The sequence below is a fragment of the Mytilus californianus genome, unplaced genomic scaffold (assembly GCF_021869535.1).
Source record: "Mytilus californianus isolate M0D057914Y unplaced genomic scaffold, xbMytCali1.0.p SCAF_9, whole genome shotgun sequence".
NCBI classification, from domain to species: domain Eukaryota; kingdom Metazoa; phylum Mollusca; class Bivalvia; order Mytilida; family Mytilidae; genus Mytilus; species Mytilus californianus.
The window spans coordinates 36530267-36554561 of record NW_026262745.1 but is presented as its reverse complement, the minus strand read 5'-3'; the positions used below and the strand labels follow the sequence as shown (position 1 = coordinate 36554561).

The 24295-nt window shown below is 32.0% G+C and overlaps 2 protein-coding genes across 15 annotated transcripts in view; one reads left to right on the top strand and one right to left on the bottom strand.

The window, feature by feature from the left end:
• The window catches only part of LOC127715623 (uncharacterized), a 65743-nt gene extending 56221 nt beyond the window's left edge, over positions 1-9522 (bottom strand). For 9 of the 14 annotated variants that reach the window (XM_052221714.1, XM_052221720.1, XM_052221719.1 and 6 more), the window contains exons 1-6: positions 9406-9516; positions 6922-7131; positions 6063-6077; positions 3177-3270; positions 911-1031; positions 703-754 (exon numbers count right to left, since the gene is read on the bottom strand). In XM_052221714.1, the coding sequence (XP_052077674.1) occupies positions 703-754; positions 911-1031; positions 3177-3270; positions 6063-6077; positions 6922-7106 (467 nt within the window). In that variant the 5' untranslated portion in view covers positions 7107-7131; positions 9406-9516. Of the gene's footprint in view, positions 1-702; positions 755-910; positions 1032-3176; positions 3271-6062; positions 6078-6921; positions 7132-9405 lie in introns of all 14 variants that reach the window. The other 5 variants (XM_052221718.1, XM_052221725.1, XM_052221726.1 and 2 more) reach the window with 2 other exon arrangements.
• Positions 9523-10570: 1048 nt separating this feature from the next.
• LOC127715666 (39S ribosomal protein L28, mitochondrial-like) lies at positions 10571-20476 on the top strand. The gene is made up of 7 exons (XM_052221829.1): positions 10571-10720; positions 16815-16974; positions 17524-17649; positions 18310-18451; positions 18863-19006; positions 19464-19596; positions 20169-20476. Exons 1-7 carry the CDS (start codon positions 10651-10653, stop codon positions 20267-20269), a joined length of 876 nt encoding a protein of 291 aa, XP_052077789.1. The 5' UTR covers positions 10571-10650; the 3' UTR covers positions 20270-20476.
• Positions 20477-24295: the final 3819 nt, after the last annotated feature.

Here is a 24295-nt window from a genome sequence, read left to right as displayed (position 1 = left end):
CTTAACATTGACCAATGAACCATGAAAATGAAGTCAAGGTCAGATGATAACTGCCAGACAGACATATACACCTTACAATCATTCCATACACCAAATATAATTGACCTATTGCTCAAAATTTAAGAAAAACAGACCAAATCAAAAAAAAACTTAAAATTGAGCAATGAACCATAAATAATGAGGTCAAGGTCAAATAAAACCTGCCAGACTGACATGTACATCCTAAAATATTTTCATACCATTAAAATGAGGTCAAGGTCAGATGACATCTGCCAGTTGGACATGTACACCTTACAATCATTCCATCCACCAAATATAGCAGACCTATTGCTTATAGTATCTGAGATATGGACTTGACCACGAAAACTTAATTTGTTCACTGATCAATGAAATGAGATCGAGGTCAAGCCAAAACAGTCTGACAGGCATGAGGACCTTGCAAGGTACACACATACCAAATATAGTTATCCTATTACTCATAATAAGAGAGAAATTAAGAATACTAAAAATCTTAACTTTTTTTCTAGTAGTCACTGAACCATGAAAATGAGGTCAAGGACAACGGACATACAGCAGACGGAAACTTCATAACATAAGGTATCTATATGCAAAGTATGAAGATCCAGGTATTCCATCTTCTGAAATATTAAGCTTTTAAGTTTGTTAATACCACAGTGGCCGCCGCCAATAAATTCAACATACCTTTCTCTGTTTGGCAAAACCCCAAGAGAAGTAACTTTTGGCATCTTCATTTCTGAAACACAAATAAGAAAACAAAATAATTCATTACATGTAACAGATTCTCAGTAACAGATATAAAAGAAGTAGAAGACGGACAATTAAAGTCCCTAATATGGCAAAATTTTTAACCTTGTGTAAAACAAATGTACAGAATTAAAATTTTACTAACCTTGTGTGGTAACTGTTTGATCTTTACTATATGGTAATTTTCTAGTTTTTTCTTTTGGTTCTTCTACATTTTTTCCTTTATCCAGAGGGTTATAAGGTACAAGCATAAACTTTGGTTGTTCCTTAAATAGAATTAATATATTTCATACATAGATTCTTTCCCTGCTTTAGCCATGATATGGTAGGGTGAAGGTTGGCACCTATTAAAACGTTTAAACCCGCTGCATTTGTTTGCACCTGTCCTATGTCAGGAACCTGATGTTCAGTGGTTGTTGTTTGTTAATGTGGTTCATAAGTTTTTCTCGTTTTTTATATAGATTAGACCGTTGGTTTTCCTGTTTGAATGGTTTTACACTAGTCATTTTTGGGGCCCTTTATAGCCTGCTGTTCGGTGTGAGCCAAGGCTCTGTGTTGAAGGCTGTACTTTAACCTATAATGGTTTACTTTTACAAATTGTGACTTGGATGGAGAGTTGTCTCATTGGGACTCATACCACATCTTCTTATATCTATGATATCTTAAAACACATAAAAGTCTCCTGGTATCCTGATTCTGTTGCAAAAGAATGGTTACCCTATACACATGTCTATGTATAAAGTCTCCTGGTATGATGTACTGAATTGATAGAATACTGTTGAAGTTTTTTTCTTAGTCTGTATCAATTTTCTCGATTTGTAAAAATATCATTGGTTCATGTGGTTTTAACTTTGTGGTTTTACGATTATCACATTAAGACTCAATGTAAAATAAGTATTACATCAGGTTCTATACGTAGAGGCTGGAGGCCAATCAGCTCAGTAATCAAAGAAAATGGTAACAAATGAACAAAAACTTTCACCGAAGATATTGAACCAACTGCATTTACCGGAAATTACACTATTTGTTCATGTGATTTAATTTTTTTTTATGGTATTTTATTGGTCAAAATTACATACAAGTTTTACAGATTCACAACATTAACATTTTTACTAAGATATCCCACTCAAATATTTTAATACAAACTTAAAAAAAAAAAACTGAAATAAATTGAAAAAAAACAAGAGTGCACACGCTGAAATGTCTCGCCTTCTTTATTAATCATTGATATTATGTTGATAGTCCTAAATATAAAGCTTTATTACAACTGTCACATAAACTTAACATTAACCAAAAAACTAAACATTGACCAATGAACCATGAAAATGAGGTCAAGGTCAGATGAACCATGCCAGGCAGACATGTACAGCTAACAATTCTTCCATACAACAAATATAGTTGACCTATTGCTTATAGTTTTAAGAAAAACAGACCACAACACAAAAACTTAACACTGAGCAATGAACCGTGAAAATGAGGTCAAGGTCAAATAAAACCTGTGCGACCGACATATAGATCATAAAATATTTCCATATACCAAATATAGTTGACCTTTTGCATATAGTATTAGAAAAAAAGACCAAAACTCAAAAACTTAACTTTGACCATTGAACCATGAAAATGAGGTCAAGGTCAGATGAAACCTGCCAGCTAGACATGTACACCTTACTATCATTCCATACACCAAATATAGTAGACCTATTGCATACAGTATAAGAAAAACAGACCAAAACACAAAAACTTAACTATAACCACTGAACCATGAAAATGGGGTCAAGGTCAGATGACACCTGCCAGTTGGACATGTACACCTTATAGTCCTTCCATACACCGAATATACAAGACCTATTGCTTATAGTATCTGAGATATGGACTTGACCACCAAAACTTAACCTTGTTCACTGATCCATGAAATGAGGTCGAGGTCAAGTGAAAACTGTCTGATGGGGATGAGGACCTTGTAAGGTACGCACATACCAAATATAGTTATCCTATTACTTATAATAAGAGAGAATTAAACGTAACAAAAAATCTGAACTTTTTTTTCAAGTAGTCACTGAACCATGAAAATGAGGTCAAGGACATTGGACATGTGACTGATGGAAACTTCGTAACATGAGGCATCTATATACAAAGTATGAAGCATCCAGGTCTTCTAGCTTCTAAAATATAAAGCTTTTAAAAAGTTAGCTAACGCCGCCGCCGCCGGATCACTATCCCTATGTCGAGCTTTCTGCGACAAAAGTCGCAGGCTCGACAATAAAACAACAAATGAAGTTTCTGCTCTATTTTATAAATATATAAACATTTATATGTGTATGTTGACATCTAATCTTTTGGTTATTTTTGTCATTGAATTGCTGTTTAAGTGAATTAAACTCTTCATCACCTTTTGTTCATATAATATTTACCTTCAAATCTTTATTGAGTAAGTCTTCATGATAAATTGGATCTCTTTTCCTTTTTTCTCTTTTCTTTTCAGGAACAAAAGCTGGTTGAAGTTTTCTGCAATTCAAACATCAACATAGATGTATCACTTTTGGTGAATATTAACTATGGGAATATCTTGTGTTTTTTTTGTTTTTTTTTTTTTTCAGTTTTCCATGGACTAACTGACAGAACTTTAATTGGTCAGTTGCCATAAGTATTGATAAGACCTGATTTACTTCAGATTCATTATTATTCATGGGAAACCAATTTCCATGGGTATAGGTTAACCAGGAATTTAAAATTTTCAACCATTCACAAGTTTTTTATAGGCTTGTGTTTACACTTTGGCAATTAGAATGTTATTTCATTTTTATTAGGACAGGAAGACGTCAAATTTGAAATTCAACACAATTTAGTATGTGGTTATTTCAATAAAAGAAAATCCCTGAAATATGTAAATGGGTGCTGTAAAAGTAATTTGTTCACAGGGAACCATTAATTGTTGTAGATTAAACAAACAAGAGTGCACACGCTGAAATGTCTCGCCATCTTTATTAATCATTGATATTATGTTGATAGTCCTAAATATAAAGCTTTATTACAACTGTCACATAAACTTAACATTAACCAAGTAAACTAAACATTGACCAATGAACCATGAAAATGAGGTCAAGGTCAGATGAACCATGCTAGGCAGGCATGTACAGCTAACAATTCTTCCATACAACAAATATAGTTGACCTATTGCTTATAGTTTAAGAAAAACAGATCAAAACACAAAAACTTGACACTGAGCAATGAACCTTGAAAATGAGGTCAAGGTCAAATAAAACCTGCGTGACTGACATATAGATCATAAAATATTTCCATACACCAAATATTGTTGAACTATTGCATATAGTATTAGAAAAAAAGACTAAAACTCAAAAACTTAACTTTGACCACTGAACCATGAAAATGAGGTCAAGGTCAGATGACACCTGCCAGCTAGACATGTACACCTTACAATCATTCCATACACCAAATATAGTAGACCTATTGCATACAGTATAAGAAAAACAGACCAAAACACAAAAACTTAACTATAACCACTGAACCATGAAAATGAGGTCAAGGTCAGATGACACCTGCTAGTTGGACATGTACACCTTACAGTCCTTCCATACACCAAATATACTAGACCTATTGCTTATAGTATCTGAGATATGGACTCGACCACCAAAACTTAACCTTGTTCACTGATCAATGAAATGAGGTCGAGGTCAAGTGAAAACTGTCTGACGGGCATGAGGACCTTGCAAGGTACGCACATACCAAATATAGTTGTCCTATTACATATAATAAGAGAGAATTTAACATTACAAAAAATCTTTTTTTTTCAAGTAGTCACTGAACCATGAAAATGAGGTCAAGGACATTGGACATGTGACTGACGGAAACTTCGTAACATGAGGCATCCATATACAAAGTATGAAGCATCCAGATCTTCCACCTTCTAAAATATAAAGCTTTTAAGAAGTTAGCTAACGCCGCTGCCGCTGGATCACTATCCCTATGTCGAACTTTCTGCGACAAAAGTCGCAGGCTCGACAATTACAATACAGTGATGCACATGTTTTCCTAAAACTTGTAATAGGGCAAGTCTCATAAATACATTTTTCATTCCTTATCAAAGATTAGTAAATTTTCAGACTATTACATCATTATCTTAGAAATAGAAATAGTAACAGCTAGAATTGTAATAGAAGCTGTTTTAAAGATAAAACCGCCACCTTAAAAAGAGCTCTCTTCTTAAATTTTTGTCTGAAGGTTTTTTAAGAAAATTTTCTCATTGAATATTTCAGATCCTGTGTTTTCCTGTGTAGGATTTCGTTTTACACACAAAGATTACTTGGAAATCTATACAGTGTTGGGGAAAAATAAAACGTTGTCTGCATGGAAACACCAACTTTTGGATGATGTCACCTTATGGTAAGTTTTTATCAGGGTGAACCTGGGTTAAAAATAATAAGTGTGGTCAAATTTTTTAAGTTGAAATAATTTTCAATCATTCCATTTGCTTGATTCGCCTGTGTGAAATACTATTATAGAGGATGCAAAGAAAAATGTCATGTGATACAACTTTTTTAACCTCAAATTGGCAACAACAACAATTTCCTAACTATTCTTTAATATACTATACTACAGTTATATCCTACAAAGATAATTTTATCAAATGGAAAAAAATATTACAGAATACAGATTAAGAGAACAGATATTATAGTTTAATTCATAACTACTAGATAATAAGATTAATTCCTGTCCGGCATAAAAATGGACTACAACTCAGCAATATATGAAAAATAATAGAAATACAGTGTAAACGGAATCATCTACTAACACATAAAAATTGCTAAACATATATATATATCCAGTACCATACAAATTCATTTAATGCTTGATATTATTGCATCAAAACAGAACTGTAACCTTCAGAAGCATAGTAACGAAATTTTAAAAGAAACCGTAAACAAAATGTACAGTGCAAAAAATAGCATGTGTGCATCCCTACTACGATTGAAAAATGTGTTTGCAAGAAATAAAATGTCTAGGTAGAAGAGAATGGTCTATGTTCTGATTTAGGTTCCAATTTCAAAATCGTTCTTTGACAAGACATTTTTTCACTAGAATATCAAATTGATAAATCAATACCTTATTATTAAAATTTATCTAATTCAAAGCACTGAAGTGATTAAGATCTATACAAAATCAACAATGTTCAAGATTATTTAAGTTAGAATAAAACTTTTAAAAGGAATAACCCAAATCAGAACTTTCCTAAAAATTTAAAGCATTTATAGATCTAAATTATCACACAGATATATTACCTTTCTGGCCATTTACTGATAACAAAACAGTATTATATATATATGTAAATAGTAAATTTATAAAATTTTGTGTCATGTGCAAATTTAAAATCAGACAGATCATGAGAAAAGATCCTCTTGTGATCCCCATCTGACTGGATGTTTTCATACTACACATGTATGGACATATGAACATACCAGTATATCTCTCACAAAAAAAACTCATATCAAATTTTTGCTGACATATCAGAAATAGTTACTGAGGCATCAAATTACTTTACCTGTCAAATCAAGCATACAAAAAGTCCAAGGTTATATTGCAAGTACCAGTAAAGACGAAAGTCAGACATAAATATACTTCTTAAAACTAAAACAAATGCCAAATGTTGTTCACCTATCATTTATAGTCACATGCCTTCAGAAATATGCCTAATGTATATAAGATGTTTTTAACAAAACTTCAATCTAAATGGGGGAAAAAACACCACAAAATTATAATTAATGACTTTACCATGTTGACACATTTTGTTGATTTTTTTATTCTTTGCCTATTAGTCTTACATTATGAGCTTAGATATATTAACCATGTACATAATATTTACCAGCAATGCTGTATAATGTAGGACATACAAATTGTATGTGATAGCAAGTTACAGCAGTACTCAAATTTTGTGTTTGTGCATCACAACATTTCTTGCTTATTTAAAAGCAATAAAAAAGACATAAAGCATCAAATTTAGTAAAGATGATCAAGTTCGATACTTTTTTTTTTGCCTATTACACTTTTTTCACCTGAAAATATCAAAACAATTACCATTTTTTATAATGAATGAATAACTAGTTTTTCTATATTTCTACATTGTTGTGTACAATTGCTTACCTCGCTGTTTTCTGTTGATCATCCAAAGGAGCCATTCTATTTAACTCCCTTTTAACAGCTATCTCTGTAATTGATTTCCTAGCAACATCCTCTAGCTCACTTCTTAGAGTTATCTCCACTTGTCTGTTTGTACCAAAGCGGAATGCTCCTCTTTCATCACGTCCAGGTAAGTCTCTTCCTGCCATATTTTATGTTCAATGATATTCAAATCTGAAAGAAAGTTATGAAAATAATATCAGTTGAAATTGTTTCAAACTAACTTTAAAGTGAGAATGTCAGGGAAACTATGACATTATTTGTTAGATTTCTTATTTCATCATTTTGATGAGACATTATTGTCCCACAGCTGTGTTTTCAATTATTTGCAATAAACCAGTTTTTTTTTTGTTTTTTTTTCAAAATTAAAAAAAAGTTCTAATATTATTTTCTTTGCTCCTCTTCCAAATGTCCAAAGTGTAAAATATTGATTTCAATATGTTACCAATTACAGTATTTTATACAATAACAGTAGCATTGCGTAAATACCCCATACTGTTATTATCTGCAGACTATACATGTATTTCTAATTAATTTGTAAATACTGTGCTTTGTTTGATCTGATAAAGACAAGAAAATGTACATATTTCGTTTTTTTAACACTTCTTGGGAATCCCGGTCATACATTTTAGGTGAGCAATGGAAATGACGTCATCACTTTATGACATCCCTGATTTTAGAAAACTTACTGTTTTCAGACAAAGTAATATCAAAAGTAAAAAATCAAAGCTTGTTATAGAACACAATTTTTTTTGGAACGATAGAATTGAAAAAGATTAATATATATATTTTAAAAATCGAATTCTAATACCTCTCTTAAATTCAGTGTTGCAAGTGACATAATTATATAAGTTCCTCATCAGTTCAGATTTAGCGAAAGGTGGAAGAGCTTCAGAACTTATGTTTTGTTAATTTCATTCTTACCTTACCACAAAATAGCAAGCTATGACATAAATTTTCAGATTGATAGTAAATTTCAATTATTAAGTAGCTAGATTCTGAAATGACAGTAACCAGTTCTTGTCAACCCATAAAATTACACACAAAAATCTCCACACTAGTAACCCTCTTTTCCATGCTTTCTTTACTTATAAGAGGATAAATAGTCTGAGTCTAGAGTGCTATACTTTACTTTTGGTACAAACCAGCAGTCAGGTGCATTAGCCTATTCGCCCATTTAAGACTTGGCTCTCATAAAACCAATAATCAACAAAAAAATTGCAGACAAATTCATGACATACTATAATTTCATGAACTCTTCTTTAGATAAGATTTTGTAATGATGTACATATGTGTTTCCAAAATTAGTGAAACCTCTGTTTTGGCAGTTATTTCTCCAAATGACTACATTGTATCATGATTTGGCACATATGCCTTTTTAAAATGATCAATTTTATACTACAAAATACAGTTAAGTTTGAACCAGACAGACTTTCAAGGATGCTATGCAAAAGTTATTACTTTGATGAAATTTGCCTTAAAATGAAACAATCTGAAGATGTCATAATTTTAATGGAAGATGGTTATAAATACAGTTACAGCTATGAGATTGCAAATATAAATTTATGCTTTAACTTATCCATTTTAATCCTTTCTGTCTTATCTGTAAAACAGCATAACAATCACAAAAACAATCTATTTATGTTCCATTGCAGAGATGATGAAATCGGGTAATGCACAATATCAGTATCAGGTCCATTCGCTCCCCACAAGTTTGCAACAAGGGTTCTCTCACACCCCATTATTTATTCAAATACAGGTTTAATTATAGGGTGTTTTAGATGTATTTATCAAAATCTTTGTGAACTTTTTAAATATTTTTTTTTTTGTGATTAGTTGATTAATTTTTAATTGTTAATGATATATGATTAATGTTAATTGGTATAACAAAGCTAATTTGGTATTATTGTTTTGTGTGAGAAATCATGATTGTTGTTATAATTAGCTTTGGTGTAAAGTAATATCAATGAAGATTCTATGCTTAACCTTTGTGGCTTATCTTTATTTTATGGCAATAGTCACACTAATAAAAAACACAAAAATATTATTCCACACCAAACTTTTAACGTGTAGGGTTGGAGCGTGTAAGGTGCTTACATGTTGGGTGCAAAAGTGAAAAGGGGCGAACATGAAAGGAAGTGAACATGATATTGGGCGAACGGACCCAGATTCCAAAATATCACCGGCCACACTGGACACGGGGGGATTACACTGTAACACTTTTTATGTTACAAGAATATTTCCAAATGAGTTCTTGTTTAGAAAAATTTGAGAAAAAGTGTGAATTTCTGATGACATCTGGTACTGGATCACAAAGATTTGTATGCTATACACGTCCTTGTGGACCAGTAAAACATTTTCCAATCTTAAAGTAAAGTTCGCTTTTACAAAAATTGAAACTACTGAGCTCGAATTTCTAATCGTAATCCTAATTAATCTAGTCAGTACCTAATATTGCAATGCTTTTTATAGTTGCAGTATATTTGACTATCGATAAATTAAGGAAAAGATCGCGTTACCAAATCGCAAATGTACCATCCTCCATATTGTTTACATGTTGTTGGGTTACAGGAAAGAAGGTGTAGTCGGCCCGAGAGAAAGTCGGACCGGAACGTGAGGGCGTACAAATGTCCCATCCTTTCTGTTGAATGAAAGCAACTGGTTTGTGCTTAGCTACATCTAGTGTTATACTGAAATATTGTTCATTAAAGGATATGACAATTAAACAGAATTTTACGAAATCATAAAAAAAGTTGTCTCACTCTATTCCTCTTCTGACGGTCCGAGTTGTGAACGTTGACCTTATGCTCGCCCCCTGTTGCTGTTCGTCCCAGATCTGTTCGTAACGTAATAATAATCATAATAATAATGATAATAATAATAATAATAATAATAATAATAATAATAATAATAATAATATTTTGTCTAGTTTCCATTGAGGTCTTTATCATGCAACTTATTAGAAGTTCCTTTATAATATTTCATTTCCAATGTATTGCTTATAACATAGTTTCCGGAGGAATTTCTGTTAGGAGTCGTTTTTACTCAAACTGTAATATTCATTACAAAGATTGACAAAATTCGTATGTTTTGATTAAATCTAATAAGTTTTTGGCATTAAAAATTTTGAAAAAATAATTATTATGGTTTTAAGGTGGTACCTAACACTACAGGGAGATAACTCTGTAAAAATCAGCTAAACGTTTTAATTACGTTGTATTGTTAATGAAATATTAAGCTTCTCAATGATCAAAATTAGTGTTTGTCAAACTGTTATATAACCAATGAAATTTTTCTGATAAAGTGGTTGGTTCAAATTTTTTGAAATTTTTATATTTTTGTCAAAGAGTCAAAGTAAACATTTTGTCAAAATTTTATGAAAATTAAACGAGCCAAATTAATATTAGTCAAGGTGTTGGGTACCACCTTAAATAAAACATTAAATTTCTTTATAAAGAAAATAAAGTTTGAGAGATATCCATAAAGAAATATAAAAAAAAAGTATAATATTAAAAATTGTCCGAGCCATATTAGAATAACTATGCTAAGTAGACCTATATTCGGTTCTGTTCAGGTACACTCTCATGTCTTTAGTGTACCCTATAAACTGGTACCGAAAAAGCTGGTGCATTATTTTCGCTAAAGTCTTAAATTAATGCTAGGCAATTGGAACCAGAACATACACAGACGAAAATGTCCAGAGTCAAGTTCAATGGAACAGTTGTACCAGCTATTAGAAATGCACTAAAACTAAACAGATACAGTAAGAAAAGTCTCTTACTTCCAGTAAACTAACACCAAATATCAAACGTCTGGATGCGTGCCCGTTTCAAAGAGACGCGTATACTGACTTTACTGTAGAGTAATACATTGTGTGGGTCCCTGTCACATTTATAACAATATTTCTGGTCAATCCTGACCTGCACAATCCCACAATCCGAATCACATAGATCAGAATAGTTTGTGCCTTATCACTTTTGGCCACTCAGAATTTCAGAATTTTTTTTATATATAAAAGTGCATGGACATATTACATACACCTTATGGCTTATCCCTATTTGTCTGCCATTACTGGACATTACAAAGGTTCCCGTAAAATTTTGACGTCATAAAAGAAAATATCTGACGCCACAATGGAAAAGTGATTGTTGTATGATGTCAATAGTTCAAGAGGCGCAGATTCTCGGGTCAAGTGTCGCAGATTTCCAAATAGCGATAAGGTCTATTTATAGTATTATACACCTTATCGCTATTTATTCCAATCTGGATAAGTTTTGAAATTACACAACTTTTTCATCCAGTTGAAGCTATCTGGGGCCCTGTTTAAACAATGTATTATGCATAAAACTGTTCAAAGAGACATGTTTAAACCATCTTAAACACTTCAAACAAAGCATTTTTATTACTTTAATTTGTGTTTCAAAAAAGTGGATCATAATCTGTCAAAGTTTTAAAATGTTCGCTTTCTAAACTTTTTCCTCCTTCAGCTCGTAACTGATGACCTTTGTTTTTGCGACTCTTGACCCAAACACGAAGTTGTCTAAGTGATTGTTTTTTTCCGGATTGGACTAAATAGCGATAAATTGTATTGTCACCTACAGTCAGGGGTAATACTTATAGCTTTCATGTTAATCCCACCCCAAGTTGATCCATCCCAATTAAGTGGAATGCTCACTTTTAAAGTTGATCTGGCCCCAGTTTAGAAAATATTTGACATGTTGTTTATAAATATTAATAAAGATTTTATGAACAATAGCAAAGGTGGAGATAAAAAATTGTGCCTTTGACGCATATTCAAATAATAATTCTCATTAGAGGAGCGGACATTTATTCAAAAATAATTGTTTTTAATATTTTAAATATTTATTAAAATTTCGTATCGAAGTATATCATTTTATAATGTAAAATTTTTCATTTAATCCCCTTTTTTGAGTAGGGATGATTATACAGTACAAGCAATTTTTGATATGGGGCTTGATCAACTTGGGGCAAGAACGACTTGGAACGAATAGACTTGGGGCCGGATTGGTTTGGGGCTGGAACGACCTGATACCATAATTATACAAGTCATGTTTATTTACTTGATAATGTAAGTAATGTTTAATTGTAAATTTGTAAGATTTGAATTTTATTTTCAAGGTTTGAGTAATCTCCCCTTTAATCTTCTCAAAAAATTTACCTATACATTAACCTAAATAATTCAGTCCCTCTCCGTAATTGATCTCTCCTACTTGTGAGGACCTGAATTCCTCACACACTAAAAACTCTATGAATCCTGGATTATGATTGGTGTCCTGTAGTCAAGAGAAATTTCAAGACAAGAAGGAAATAAGACTTTTTTACTCATATTAGTATAAAAAGATCTAAATGTCGAAGGGATATACATTTGTAACTCTACCTCCAAAATAATTTACCTGTACCAGTAAATAAAAAAAAACCACTTGTATAAGTATTACCCTTGACTGACAATTTTTTCTTATTATTTCATATATCTTTAAAATTGATATCCCTGCATAAGACAGGTTGAAAATGAATATATTGCAACACGATAAGCAGAAAAACAGTTGTGTACTACTAAAGTGAAAATAAATTTTGCATTGCAATTACACCACAATAATGATTTTAAAGAATGTGGTTTTTGTTTTTCTATGATATGTCAGATATATAGTGAAAAATCGTAAGTGGAAAATACTTATCTTCATCCACTGTACTCATCCAATCTTTTAAGATTCTGAGTCTGGAGTTGACAGTGTTTTCTGATTTTGCTTTGCTGATTTTTAGCTCACCTGGTAGTTTGGCCAAGTTAGCTTTTCTCATCACTTGGTGTCCGTCATCAGTTGACGTCATCTTTAATTTTTCAAAAATCTTCGCCTCTGAAACTACTGAACCAAATTTAACCAAACTTGGCCAGAATCATCATTGGGGAATCAAGTTTAAAAAATGTGTCCGATGACCCTGTCTGCCAACTAAGATGGCCAACATTGCTAAAAATAGAACTTAGGGGTAAAATGCAAGTTCTGTCTATTATTTTGAAAACCGTTATAAATAGAGAAAAAACTGACCAGGGCTAAAATGTTCAAAATGCTGAGCTCTACCAATTGTTCATTGACGTCAAAAGGCGACTTCTTATAGGAGTTATTGCCCTTAAATGACAAATTTTACCATTTTTTTCAATTTTGCCTTTTATCTTGAAAACTATAATAGATAGAGGGAAACTTTATGTGGCAAAAATGATCAGCAAGACAAGATCTTCAAATAATATGCATGGTGTAAATCGTCAGTCAATTCCTAATTCAGGGTTATTGCTCTTGGATGATGATTTTTAACAATTTTTTGCATTTTTGCCTTATATCTTAAAAATTATAATAGATAGATAGAAACTTAAATAAGCTAAATTTATCAGCAAGACAAGACCTACATTTAAGACAATATGAGGAAATTTTACAACAACTCCTTATTAGAGTTATTGCCCTTTAATGACGATTTTTACCAAAATTTTTGCGTATTGCCTTATATGATAAAAAATATAATAAATAAACAAAAACTTTAAATTACAAATATGATCAGTAAGGCAAGATCCACAAACGAGTCAAATTTTACCGATAAAGTTAGTAGACAGTCTCTGACTGTCACTCTCCATTGGATTGATTGCCCTTAAATGAGGATTTTGTTACCCTCTTTTGTGTTTTGGGCAAAACTAAAGAAAATAGAGAGAAACTAAACAGACAAAATGATCAGCATTACAAGATCAACAAAAAAGAAATTTTTGTCATGTATTCTATTATTGGCTTCAATGTTGGAGAAAGTCCATTGTTGATTATGCAGATAGACCTACATGTAGGTGAGCGACACAGGCTCTTTAGAGCCTCTAGTTTTGCATTATTGCCTAATATCTTAAATACTACAATAGATAGAGAGAATCTTATTTAGCAAAAATGATCAGCCGACAGGATCTACAAATAAGTCACCATAGCTGAAATCTTCAGTTGACTCATTTAATTAGAGTTATTGCCCTTTAATGATAATTTTTACCATTTTTTTCGTATGTGCCCAATATCTTAAAAACTATAAAAGATAGAAACTTTAAACGGCAAAACATTTTTATACATTTTTTGCCTATTATCTTAAAATGTATGATAGATAAATAGAAACTTTGAAAAGGAAAAAATATCAGCAGGATAAGATCTACAAACATGTCAACATGACTGAATTTGGCAGTTAACTCTTAATAGAGTTATTCCCCTTTTATGATGATTTTTACTAAAAGGTGGCCATTGTTGAAGATGCAGGTGAGCTACACATATTCTTTAGCTTCATTTCTGTATTCTTTAATATTTTATGTCATTTTTCTATTCTTTATATTTTATTGGCCATTATTCTCTATTCTTTATATTTCAGCACCCCATTATTCTCTATTTTTAATTAGGGCCCCGCCGAATGGCGGACACCCTTTAGTGATCAGTCTGTCCGTAACAAATTGTGTCCGCTCTATATCTAGAGAACCGTTATGATTTCAAAGTTTATACTTGACATGTATATTAACCAACACCAGAGGGTGTGTCATAATGTATGTACAACTTCCTAGGTCAAAGGTCAAGGTCAAAAACTTGTTTCAGTTGACAACCCCATGTCCGATGATAAAGATACAAATTTTTTACCACACATTATTCACAGCGGGGCCTACAGAGATGGCTCCCATCTCAATGATATCTAGTTTTTTTATACCCCCGCTTTATTAAAGTGGGGGTATACTTTTTTACCTCTGTCTGTCTGTCCATCCATCCATTAGTCCATCCATCCGTCAGTCTGTCCATCCGTTCATCCCATGAATATTTTCGTCGCATCTTTCTCAGGAACTACATAACAAAGATTTCTGAAATTTGGTTTCAGGATTTATATAAGTCAGCTATACTGTATGATGGGTTTTCAGATTCATCACTCAACAACTTCCTGATTACCGAACACTTGTATCATTTTACACATGATAGCGAAGTTGAAAATTTTTGTCACATTTTTCTCAGGAATTACAATACAAGGATTTCTGAAATTTGGTTTCAGGGTTTATATAAGTCATCTATACCGTGTGATGTGTTTTCAGATTTATCACTCAACAACTTCCTGTTTACCAGACACTTGTATCATTTTACACATGATAGAAAAGTTGAAAATTTTCATCACATTTTTCTCAGGAACTACAATACAAGGATTTCTGAAATTAGTTTTCAGGGTTTATATAAGTCATATATACCGTGTGATGTGTTTTCAGATTCATCACTCAAATCACTCAACAACTTCCTGTTTATCGAATCAGTGAGCAGTAGCTAGCATTTTCACTATTTTGCTCTATTTTTCTCTATTCTTTTTAGCTCACCTGGCCCAAAGGGCCAAGTGAACTTTTCTCATCACTTGGCGTCCGTCGTCGTCGTTAACTTTTACAAAAATCTTCTCCTCTGAAACTACTTGGCCAAATTAAACCAAACTTGGCCACAATCATCATTGGGGTATCTAGTTTAAAAAATGTGTCCGGCGACCCGGCCAACGTACCAAGATGGCTGCCATGGCTAAAAATAGAACATAGGGGTAAAATGTAGATTTTGGCTTATATCTCTGAAACCAAAGCATAAAGAGCAAATCTGACATAGGGTAAAATTGTTTATCAGGTCAAGATCTATCTGCCCTGAAGTTTTCAGATGAATCTGACAACCCGTTGTTGGGTTGCTGCTCCTGAATTAGTAATTTTAAGGAAATTTTGCCGTTTTTGGTTATTATCTTGAATATTATTATAGATAGAGATAAACTGTAAACAGCAATAATGTTCAGCAAAGTAAGATCTACAAATAAGTCAACTTGACCAAAATGGTCAGTTGACCCCTTAAGGAGTTATTGCCCTTTATAGTCAATTTTTAACAATTTTTCGTAAATGTTTGTAATCTTACAAAAATCTTCTCCTCTGAAACTACTAAGACAAATTTAACCAAACTTGTCCACAATCATCATTAGGGTATCTTGTTTAAAAAATGTGTCCGATGACCCTGCCCACGAAACAAGATGGCCGACATGGCTAAAAAATAGTACATAGGGAAAAGGCAGTTTTTGGCTCGTATCTCTGAAACCAAAGCCTTTAGAGCAAATCTGACAAGGATAAACTGAAATTTTCAGACCAATCAGGAAACACATTGTTGGGTTGCTGCCCCTGAATTGGTAATTTTAAGAAAATTTTGCTATTATCTTGAATATTATTATAGATAGAGATAAACTGTAAACAGCAATAATGTACAGCAAAGTAAGATCTACAAATAAGTCAACATGACCAAAATTATCAATTGACCCCTTAAGAAGTTATTGCCCTTTATAGTCAATTTTTTACAATTTTCATAAATTTTGTAAATTTTTACAAAATATTTTCCACTGTAACAACTGGGCCAAGAATGTTCAGTAAAGTAAGATCTACAAACACATCACCGTCACCAAAACACAATTTTGTCATGAATCCATCTGTGTCCTTTGTTTAATATGCACATAGACCAAGGTGAGCAACACAGGCTCTTTAGAGCCTCTAGTTTTTTCTTCTCTTTATTCTGCACTTTTTGCCCATTATTCTCTATTCTGTAAACACCATTCACACCCTCATATACCTCCCATTAGGCTGATTAGATGTTTCTGCAAATGGTACACTGCAGGTATATTTTATAATTAATTAAATATTCGCCAGATTTTGGCATAAAACCTTTAAATTGATGTCAGGTGAGGTGAGCACAACTGTTTTTACTATCTGAATTTTTAGGTCCAATAAGGAAAAATGTACATGAAAGTAGTTGACATGCATGATATGTAATGAATTAATTTGTTTATTGCAGGAAAAGCAGCATATGAATACAGATGGGACCAGTCAGTTGATCATCTGTTTCCAGAGCACTATAAACAAAAATGTGAGGAATTTATGAGACGATTGCCAAAACCAGTTCACTACAAACCAGCTGAGAGCAAGTGGAAAATCAGTCCAGTGACTGACAGATGGTTAGAACTAATATGAAAAAAACACTTTTACTGTAGAATAAAGACAAGCAATACTAGCAATATCAATAGTTTTTTGTCTCACCTGCAACCAAAGTCTGACAGGTATCATCTGTCCTTGACCTCATTTTCATGGTTCCTTGATCAATGTTAAGTTTCAGTAGTAAGGTCCTTTTCTAAGATACTATAAGCAATAGGTGACTAGGTCAACTGTATTTGGTGTGTGGTATAATTGTTAGGTGCCTGTCTGGCTTGGTTTATCTGACCTTGACTCATTTTCATGGATCATTGATAATCTTAGGTTTATGTGATACTTGTACAAACAATGTAGTAAAACTTTATCTTTAGGACTATCAAGATAAAATAAATCATGAATAGTAAAGCAGGCGAGAAATTTCAGCGTTTGCACTCTTTGATAAACAGCTGGAACAGAGAAATATTAATTGTATACATCAATAGGCAGCAGTTTAACCCAGAAAGAAAACATATACGAATTTCCAATTTGTCACCAACTAAATTGTCTTGCTGGGATTCTCTACTTTTTCTTTTCAGGGAGGTAAACAATGATGAACCTGTCTATGTGATATACCCAGAACAGTGCAATGATGGCCTATGGGGTGGCGAAGGAATCGTTCAAGGGGAATATATTGCAAGATGGAGGAGGAAACGTTCCTTAGAGTAAGTTGCATTAGACTTATTTCTTGATGTAAAATGATGCTAGGTATATCTAATACTGGTGCACAAACATAGCATAAATGCAAATAAGTTGTGGCACAAAAGGATACATTTTTTTTTTTGTAGCAAATGGATATCATCTCTCTTAGGCCCTCTATAATATTGTGTAATTGAGCATCGGCAAGAAAATATTAGAACCAGACATACACAAATAAGAAAACATGTTGTTTACATGCTGCCAAATATAAACTAGATGTTTTAAGAACAAATTGCTCATTTTTACAGGACAACAACCAGTTACATGTGTAGTAAAATAATTGACAAAAATATGTACACATGTATGATGCAGATTTCTTTGTCACAACACTTGTTTCTGGGATTTCTGAAGGATTGCTAAAAACATAAGAGGGGATAATGGCAGTAATTGAAGATTTTTTCTCAATTTTGTGAGACTCCTTTTTTATGAAAATTTACAAATATAAACAAACATACTCGGAGACAGCTTCCACTGATGTCAGATGAATTAACTAAAAGCATAGAGACAATGCTGTTCTTCATCTCAAAGTTGTAAAGAGGCCTTGAACATGGAGCAAAAACTCTCACCTCAGTGCACAACTATGGGTAATAAGTTTATCCATAACACAAATTATTTTTGTTTTTCAGATTTCCAAAAATATGGCGACCCAATTTGTTAAGGAAGGTATTTTACAGTGAAATTTTAAATAAATGGTACCATGTAGTGGTTACACCTAGAACATTAGATTTAATAGATGAAGCAAATGGGTTTGATAATTACATTTTAAAGGTGAGTGTTTAGCTTTTGTGACTGAATGTTACATTTATCTTTAAAAAAAAATATTTACATTTTGTAAGATGATTACAATTTACTTTGAGGTAAAATATTTGGGGGAATTTTTATAAACCTCGCCATGCATGAAATTTAAATTTAAATTTATTATTTTCTATAATTGTTCAGATATCTTTCTATAATTATCAATTCTTGATTGATACATTTGTACTATCATTTCTAGGACAGCTCTGAAGATATTATTTACCGGTATGCTAAAATGCTTTACTGGAGAATACGAATTAATTTCTCTTTTCTCAATCCAAGCAAAGAAAATACAGAAAATCTATTTGTAGCACTATAATTACAACGAATAATATTGAATAATGGATTTAAAGCCTGGAGATTTAAAGTTTATCTATTTTACAGACGCATGAGAGAGATCTGAATTCTAGGCTGGGTATGAATTTTAAAAGAGCCATGTTGCTAGCTTTGGTAAGGCAAGATATGTATCCTGATGACCCAGAGAAAAGGCAGAAGATTTCTGACAAATACAAAGAATTTATTATTCCGGTAAGATCAGTAACATAATAGTATTTAACTCATGTCTTAACAATTAAAAATTGTATTTTAGAAGACACATTAGCAAAAAATTAACTTATATTCAAGATTCCAGTTCAGGAAGGAAAGATCTGTTATGAGATCTTCTTTTTAGCACTTTTAATTAAATATCTTTTATAACCTTCAGTTCTAAAATGAAAAGTTTTCGATTTTATTTTCTTGTGCATGAAATGAATCATCAGTACAATACTTGGTTTCTTCATAAAGCCTCAAATTAAAAAAAACCACTACTGATTACACTATCAGGTACTGCTCTTTCTACAAAAAAGTTAGAGCCAGAAAAATCACCAGCTGTTATATTAATTTGCTAGCTTTGAAAACTTAAAGCCACCTAAAGTCTTGATTTTCTCTACCCAAACTTACCATTACAAAAACAAACAAATAAATCATGATTTCTTGTGTTTTACAGGAAGAAGAGGCTGAATGGTTAGGTTTATCAATTAAAGAAGCAATTAAAAAAGGAAGGAGACTCCAGGAAGAAAATAATCCACAAATTCCATTGAAGTATTCACTCACCAAAGTCTTAGCACTTAGGTTACAAGGTAGGTTGATATAAAAACAAACAGTTAGAGGAAAATAATCTATTAGATATTCACAGAACAGTATTATATGTGTATTATCATATTTACCTAGGTATCATTGTGCAAAGCTGTAGTGAAATCAAAGCTTTGCACTGTTGAGAAGTTTTGAATTGACAATACCGGTCTTGAACCAGGTTTATCAACCATGGAATAAAGTATTACCCAGCAACAATGATTTGTCCTGGTGATGGGATGGTAAAATTTGAAAACATTATAATTGTGTTTTTAAAGCAGGAAAACACAAAAATGGATATGATACAGATTACTGTAAATTCAGAAATTTTTACAATGTTTTTATTCTTGCAAAAAATTACAACAGGATAAGTTTTCAATTTCAGGTAGACAAATTGATATCTACTGGTTTTGAACAAAATTTCACCAAACAATGAATAATTTTAGAATTATAATTTGTAAAAAAAACATAATCATAGATTAAGAATTTTGATTTCCAGTCCAATATTACCAACAAGTGTTTTTTCCTGGTTTGGCCATCTGGGACAAACTCTAATGTTTATCCTTATTTTCTATTTCAGAAATCTCTGAAAACAAAGACCAAGATTCTGTGGATGAAGGATTGACAAATAAATTCAAAAAACTTAATCCGTTTTCGAAGTCAGATGACAAAAGAAGTTGATATTAACTGAAATGTACATGAATGTTCAGATGTAAACTTGAATAGGTGTGTGGAAGTGGTGAGAAAGGATCAGAAATTTTTATTGAACAGTATTAAGTCAAGAATATGGAGAGCTGAATGATGTTTCAGAACCAAATTTGAAGTGCTACATCATACTTAATTGTGTCAATCAAGATTTAAATATCAATATAAATATGTTTAAAATGATTTCTTATTATCTGTTCAACTAGCCTGTCAACACTGAGCTTGCGAGTTCGAAACTTGCACATGGCAGGTGTGTTCTACTGAAATCATAGTTGCTTAAGATTGTCAGTTTTCCTGCTGATGGTCGATAGTTCTCTCAGGGCACCGTGGCTTCCTCCACCATAAAAATTTACCGGCTAGATATAGCCAATATTGCTGAAAGTGGTGTTAAATACCATCAATCAATCATACTGTTTGTTCAAATATATATAATGTAAGCATATACAACATCATCAACTTAAAGTGTATGAATTGAATATAAAATTAAGTCAATCATAAAAAAAAAAGAACGGATATTGTCCAGGATGGCCCCTAGAACCGGATTGAGTGAAGTTCTTTGGTAGATGTCGATCATGCTACATCTGTTCATTGAAGAACACAGCTGATAGGTAATATAAACAAATTATTAATTATATCTTGCAAAGATATCTAATGAAGACTGTCATAAAATGCCCGATCACCATAAACACATCAAGATATTTGTTGGACTTGTAGAAATTTTTTATGAATAGGGCTAGTAATTCAAAAGGACTACATAAGAATTTAGATAAGTTAAATGGTTGAAAGCTATGAATGAGGTAGCACACATATAAGAGAAATTAAGAATAAATATGTCATAATTTAAAAAAATATAAGAGCATACACAGATGATACACCTGAAGCATGGTGAAATTTTTTCCAGCTTTCATTATGCACACATAAAAAAAAATAACAAATGAACAACACTTTTATTGCTGTTCTTCATCTCAAAGTCATAATATATTGATAAGCACTAAGCTGTGCAAGACTGTGCAAAAGTGCTGTCAGACAGTTAGTATACCTAATCTTCTGAACATAACATTAGAAAAAACTTAGTGTGAGTAATTTCATCTTGCCTAGCTGTGTTCAGTTATCAGTTCATAAAAGTAATTACACAACTAATGGCCTTTTTTGTCAATTATCAAAGACCTACAGTATGTAGTTTGTAAATCTCCTACTGCTTAGTGTTTGAGACCAAGACTATATGCACAGGTCTTCATGTCTTTTTATGTATAGCAAATAATTCTAGTGTATTATTTTATGATCTCCATGTCATATGTGAGCTGTTTTGTTTGTGCAACAAGAACTTCATAAAAATTTTAAGAGCAATGATTGATTGATAGTTATTCAAGATTCAGTAGCAAGAGTACATGCATATTCATGACCATGTCTTTTTATTGAGAAATAATTATACCCTGCTGTGCTCTTAACTGATTTTAATATGCTTGCTCACAAGGTATCAGTCTGCAGAAAGACTTCCTCATACACATTATTCCTACTTTTGAGTCTTGTCTCGGACTCCTTAATGTCACATAATTGGCAAAGAAGCAAAAAATGCCAATTTTAAAATCTTTTATTTGACAAAGCTGGGATTGTATCTATAACTCATGACTTTTTGCGAGTAATCTACCATAAGATGAATGAGGCAGCTGCTTTAAAGATGAAGAAGTTAAGAGGAACAGCAATAAAAGCACAAGGTATCTAGTTTAAAAAATGTGTCTGATGACCCAGTCCGCCAACCAACATGGTCGACATGGCTAAAAATAGAACATGGGGGTAAAATGCAAGTTTTGTCTATTAACTTGAAAACCGCTATGAATAGAGAAAAGCTGGGATTGTATCTATAACTCATGACTTTTTGCAAGTAATCTACCATAAGATGAATGAGGCAGCTGCTTTAAAGATGAAGAAGTTAAGAGGAACAGCAATAAAAGCACAAGGTATCTAGTTTAAAAAATGTGTCTGATGACCCAGTCTGCCAACCAACATGGTCGACATGGCTAAAAATAGAACATGGGGGGTAAAATGCAAGTTTTGTCTTTTAACTTGAAAACCGCTATGAATAGAGAAAATCCAACCAGAACAGAAATGTTAAAAATGTTGAGATCTACCTGTTGTTAATTAATGTCAACATTGTCAGACGGCTTCTTATAAGAGGTGTTTCTCTTTAAGGGCTATTCCAGAAAAAAATGGGGGGGGTGTTGGAAGGCATTTTATATTAATAATACATGGGTGATGGGTATCAGAGCAACTTTTCACACTATAATGCACTATGATTCTCAATTACAATTATCTGGGTGGCAGGTGCTGAAACAAACTGCCTTCCAACCCAACCCCCCATACATTTTTTTTCTGGAATAGCCCTTATGATGATTTTTACCAATTTTTGATTCAGCCATGCTGGATCTATGCGATCACTCTGTTTTTGGAGATGGTGCAGAATACTAAGTTGAAGACATGTCATGAAACTAATTATGTGTTTTTATGACTTGCAGAAACTTTCTACACCATTTTAATCATCAACTGCCATCTTATGACATGTTATTTACCCTTAAATTAAGAAAAGATTGGTCGAACAACCCTTTTATTTTAGATATACACTTGCATATAGTTCCTTTGTAAATCAAAATTTATAATGATTTACTATTTATGAATTAATTTGAAAAAGTATTTTTACATCAATTGAATCAGTTGATAACAATTTTGAAAGTATTATATTATTATCTTATGCTTGTGTAAGTTTTTGTTCTATGAAATTTAGGTCAACATGTGTGTTAATATATCTAAGTTGATTCCCACACTTTTTTGAAATGGTATTATTCTAATTCTTTCCATAGGCAAGTCTGAGTCAGTATGATTATAAACTGTCATGATTTTCAAATAATTACACTCAAAGGTGTAAGTATTAATTGGAAACAACCCCAGTCTTAATTCACCACATTTATTATCTCATGACCTGTTACATAATTAAATAGGCACAATTTATTACACACCTAACTGAATACACACATTCTTAACCTCAGTAGTAAACCTACAAATGTATTATTTATTTTGATCTACACTACATTAAAATATTCTGTTAATTTTGCTAGCTAGCTGAATGATTAATCAGGCATGGTTTTTTTTCAAAGAAAAGACAAAAAATGTAAAAATATGTATAAAAAATGCAAGCAAATTTTATTTCACTTGTAAAATCATTGTCATTATCATCTGACATAAGTCAATGATCAAGATCTAATTTATTTGTTACAATTATCAGAAATTTGGTTGAAACAATAGACAAAATTGCATAACTCTTACCAGAGCATTTTCTGCAATAAAATTTATTTGTTTGTTCTGCATTTAACAGTAATTGGAAATATCTCAGCATTAGGTATTTGTACATTTAAATTTGAATACAGGAAATGTATTTTTTCTTAATGAAGAATGAACACCAATTTAGATAAAAATTAGTTATTATTTTTTTTCATTTTTGTTGTTGAGAAAGTGCATTTCCAAGGCCTTTTTCTGGAAATTATTAAGCCAGTTATTATTAATGGCATATAAAAAAATATATTACTTGTTTGACGATTTCCCTTTCCATTCATGTCAATACCATTAAATTGCAAATATTTATAAAAAAAAAATCTGACAGAGTCTAAAATTGAAATATCAATATATATATCATTATTTGCATCAATATTGCGAAATTCCCTACCTGTGGGCAATAACATAGAAATTTAACAGTAAGATTGGAAATGAAAAGAGAAAAAAATATTGAAAAAATATGGCCAGAAAGAATATCAGACTAGCTATGAATATGGCTGGATCACAACATCGACGATACTTTGATTTATGTTTTTGCCTAATATCTTGAAAACTATAATTGATAGATTAGAAACTTTAAAAGCCAAAATGACCTACAAAAAAGTCAAGATGGCCCAAATATTTAGTTGACTCCTTATTGAAATTATTGCCCTTTAATGACAATTTTCCTCAATTTTT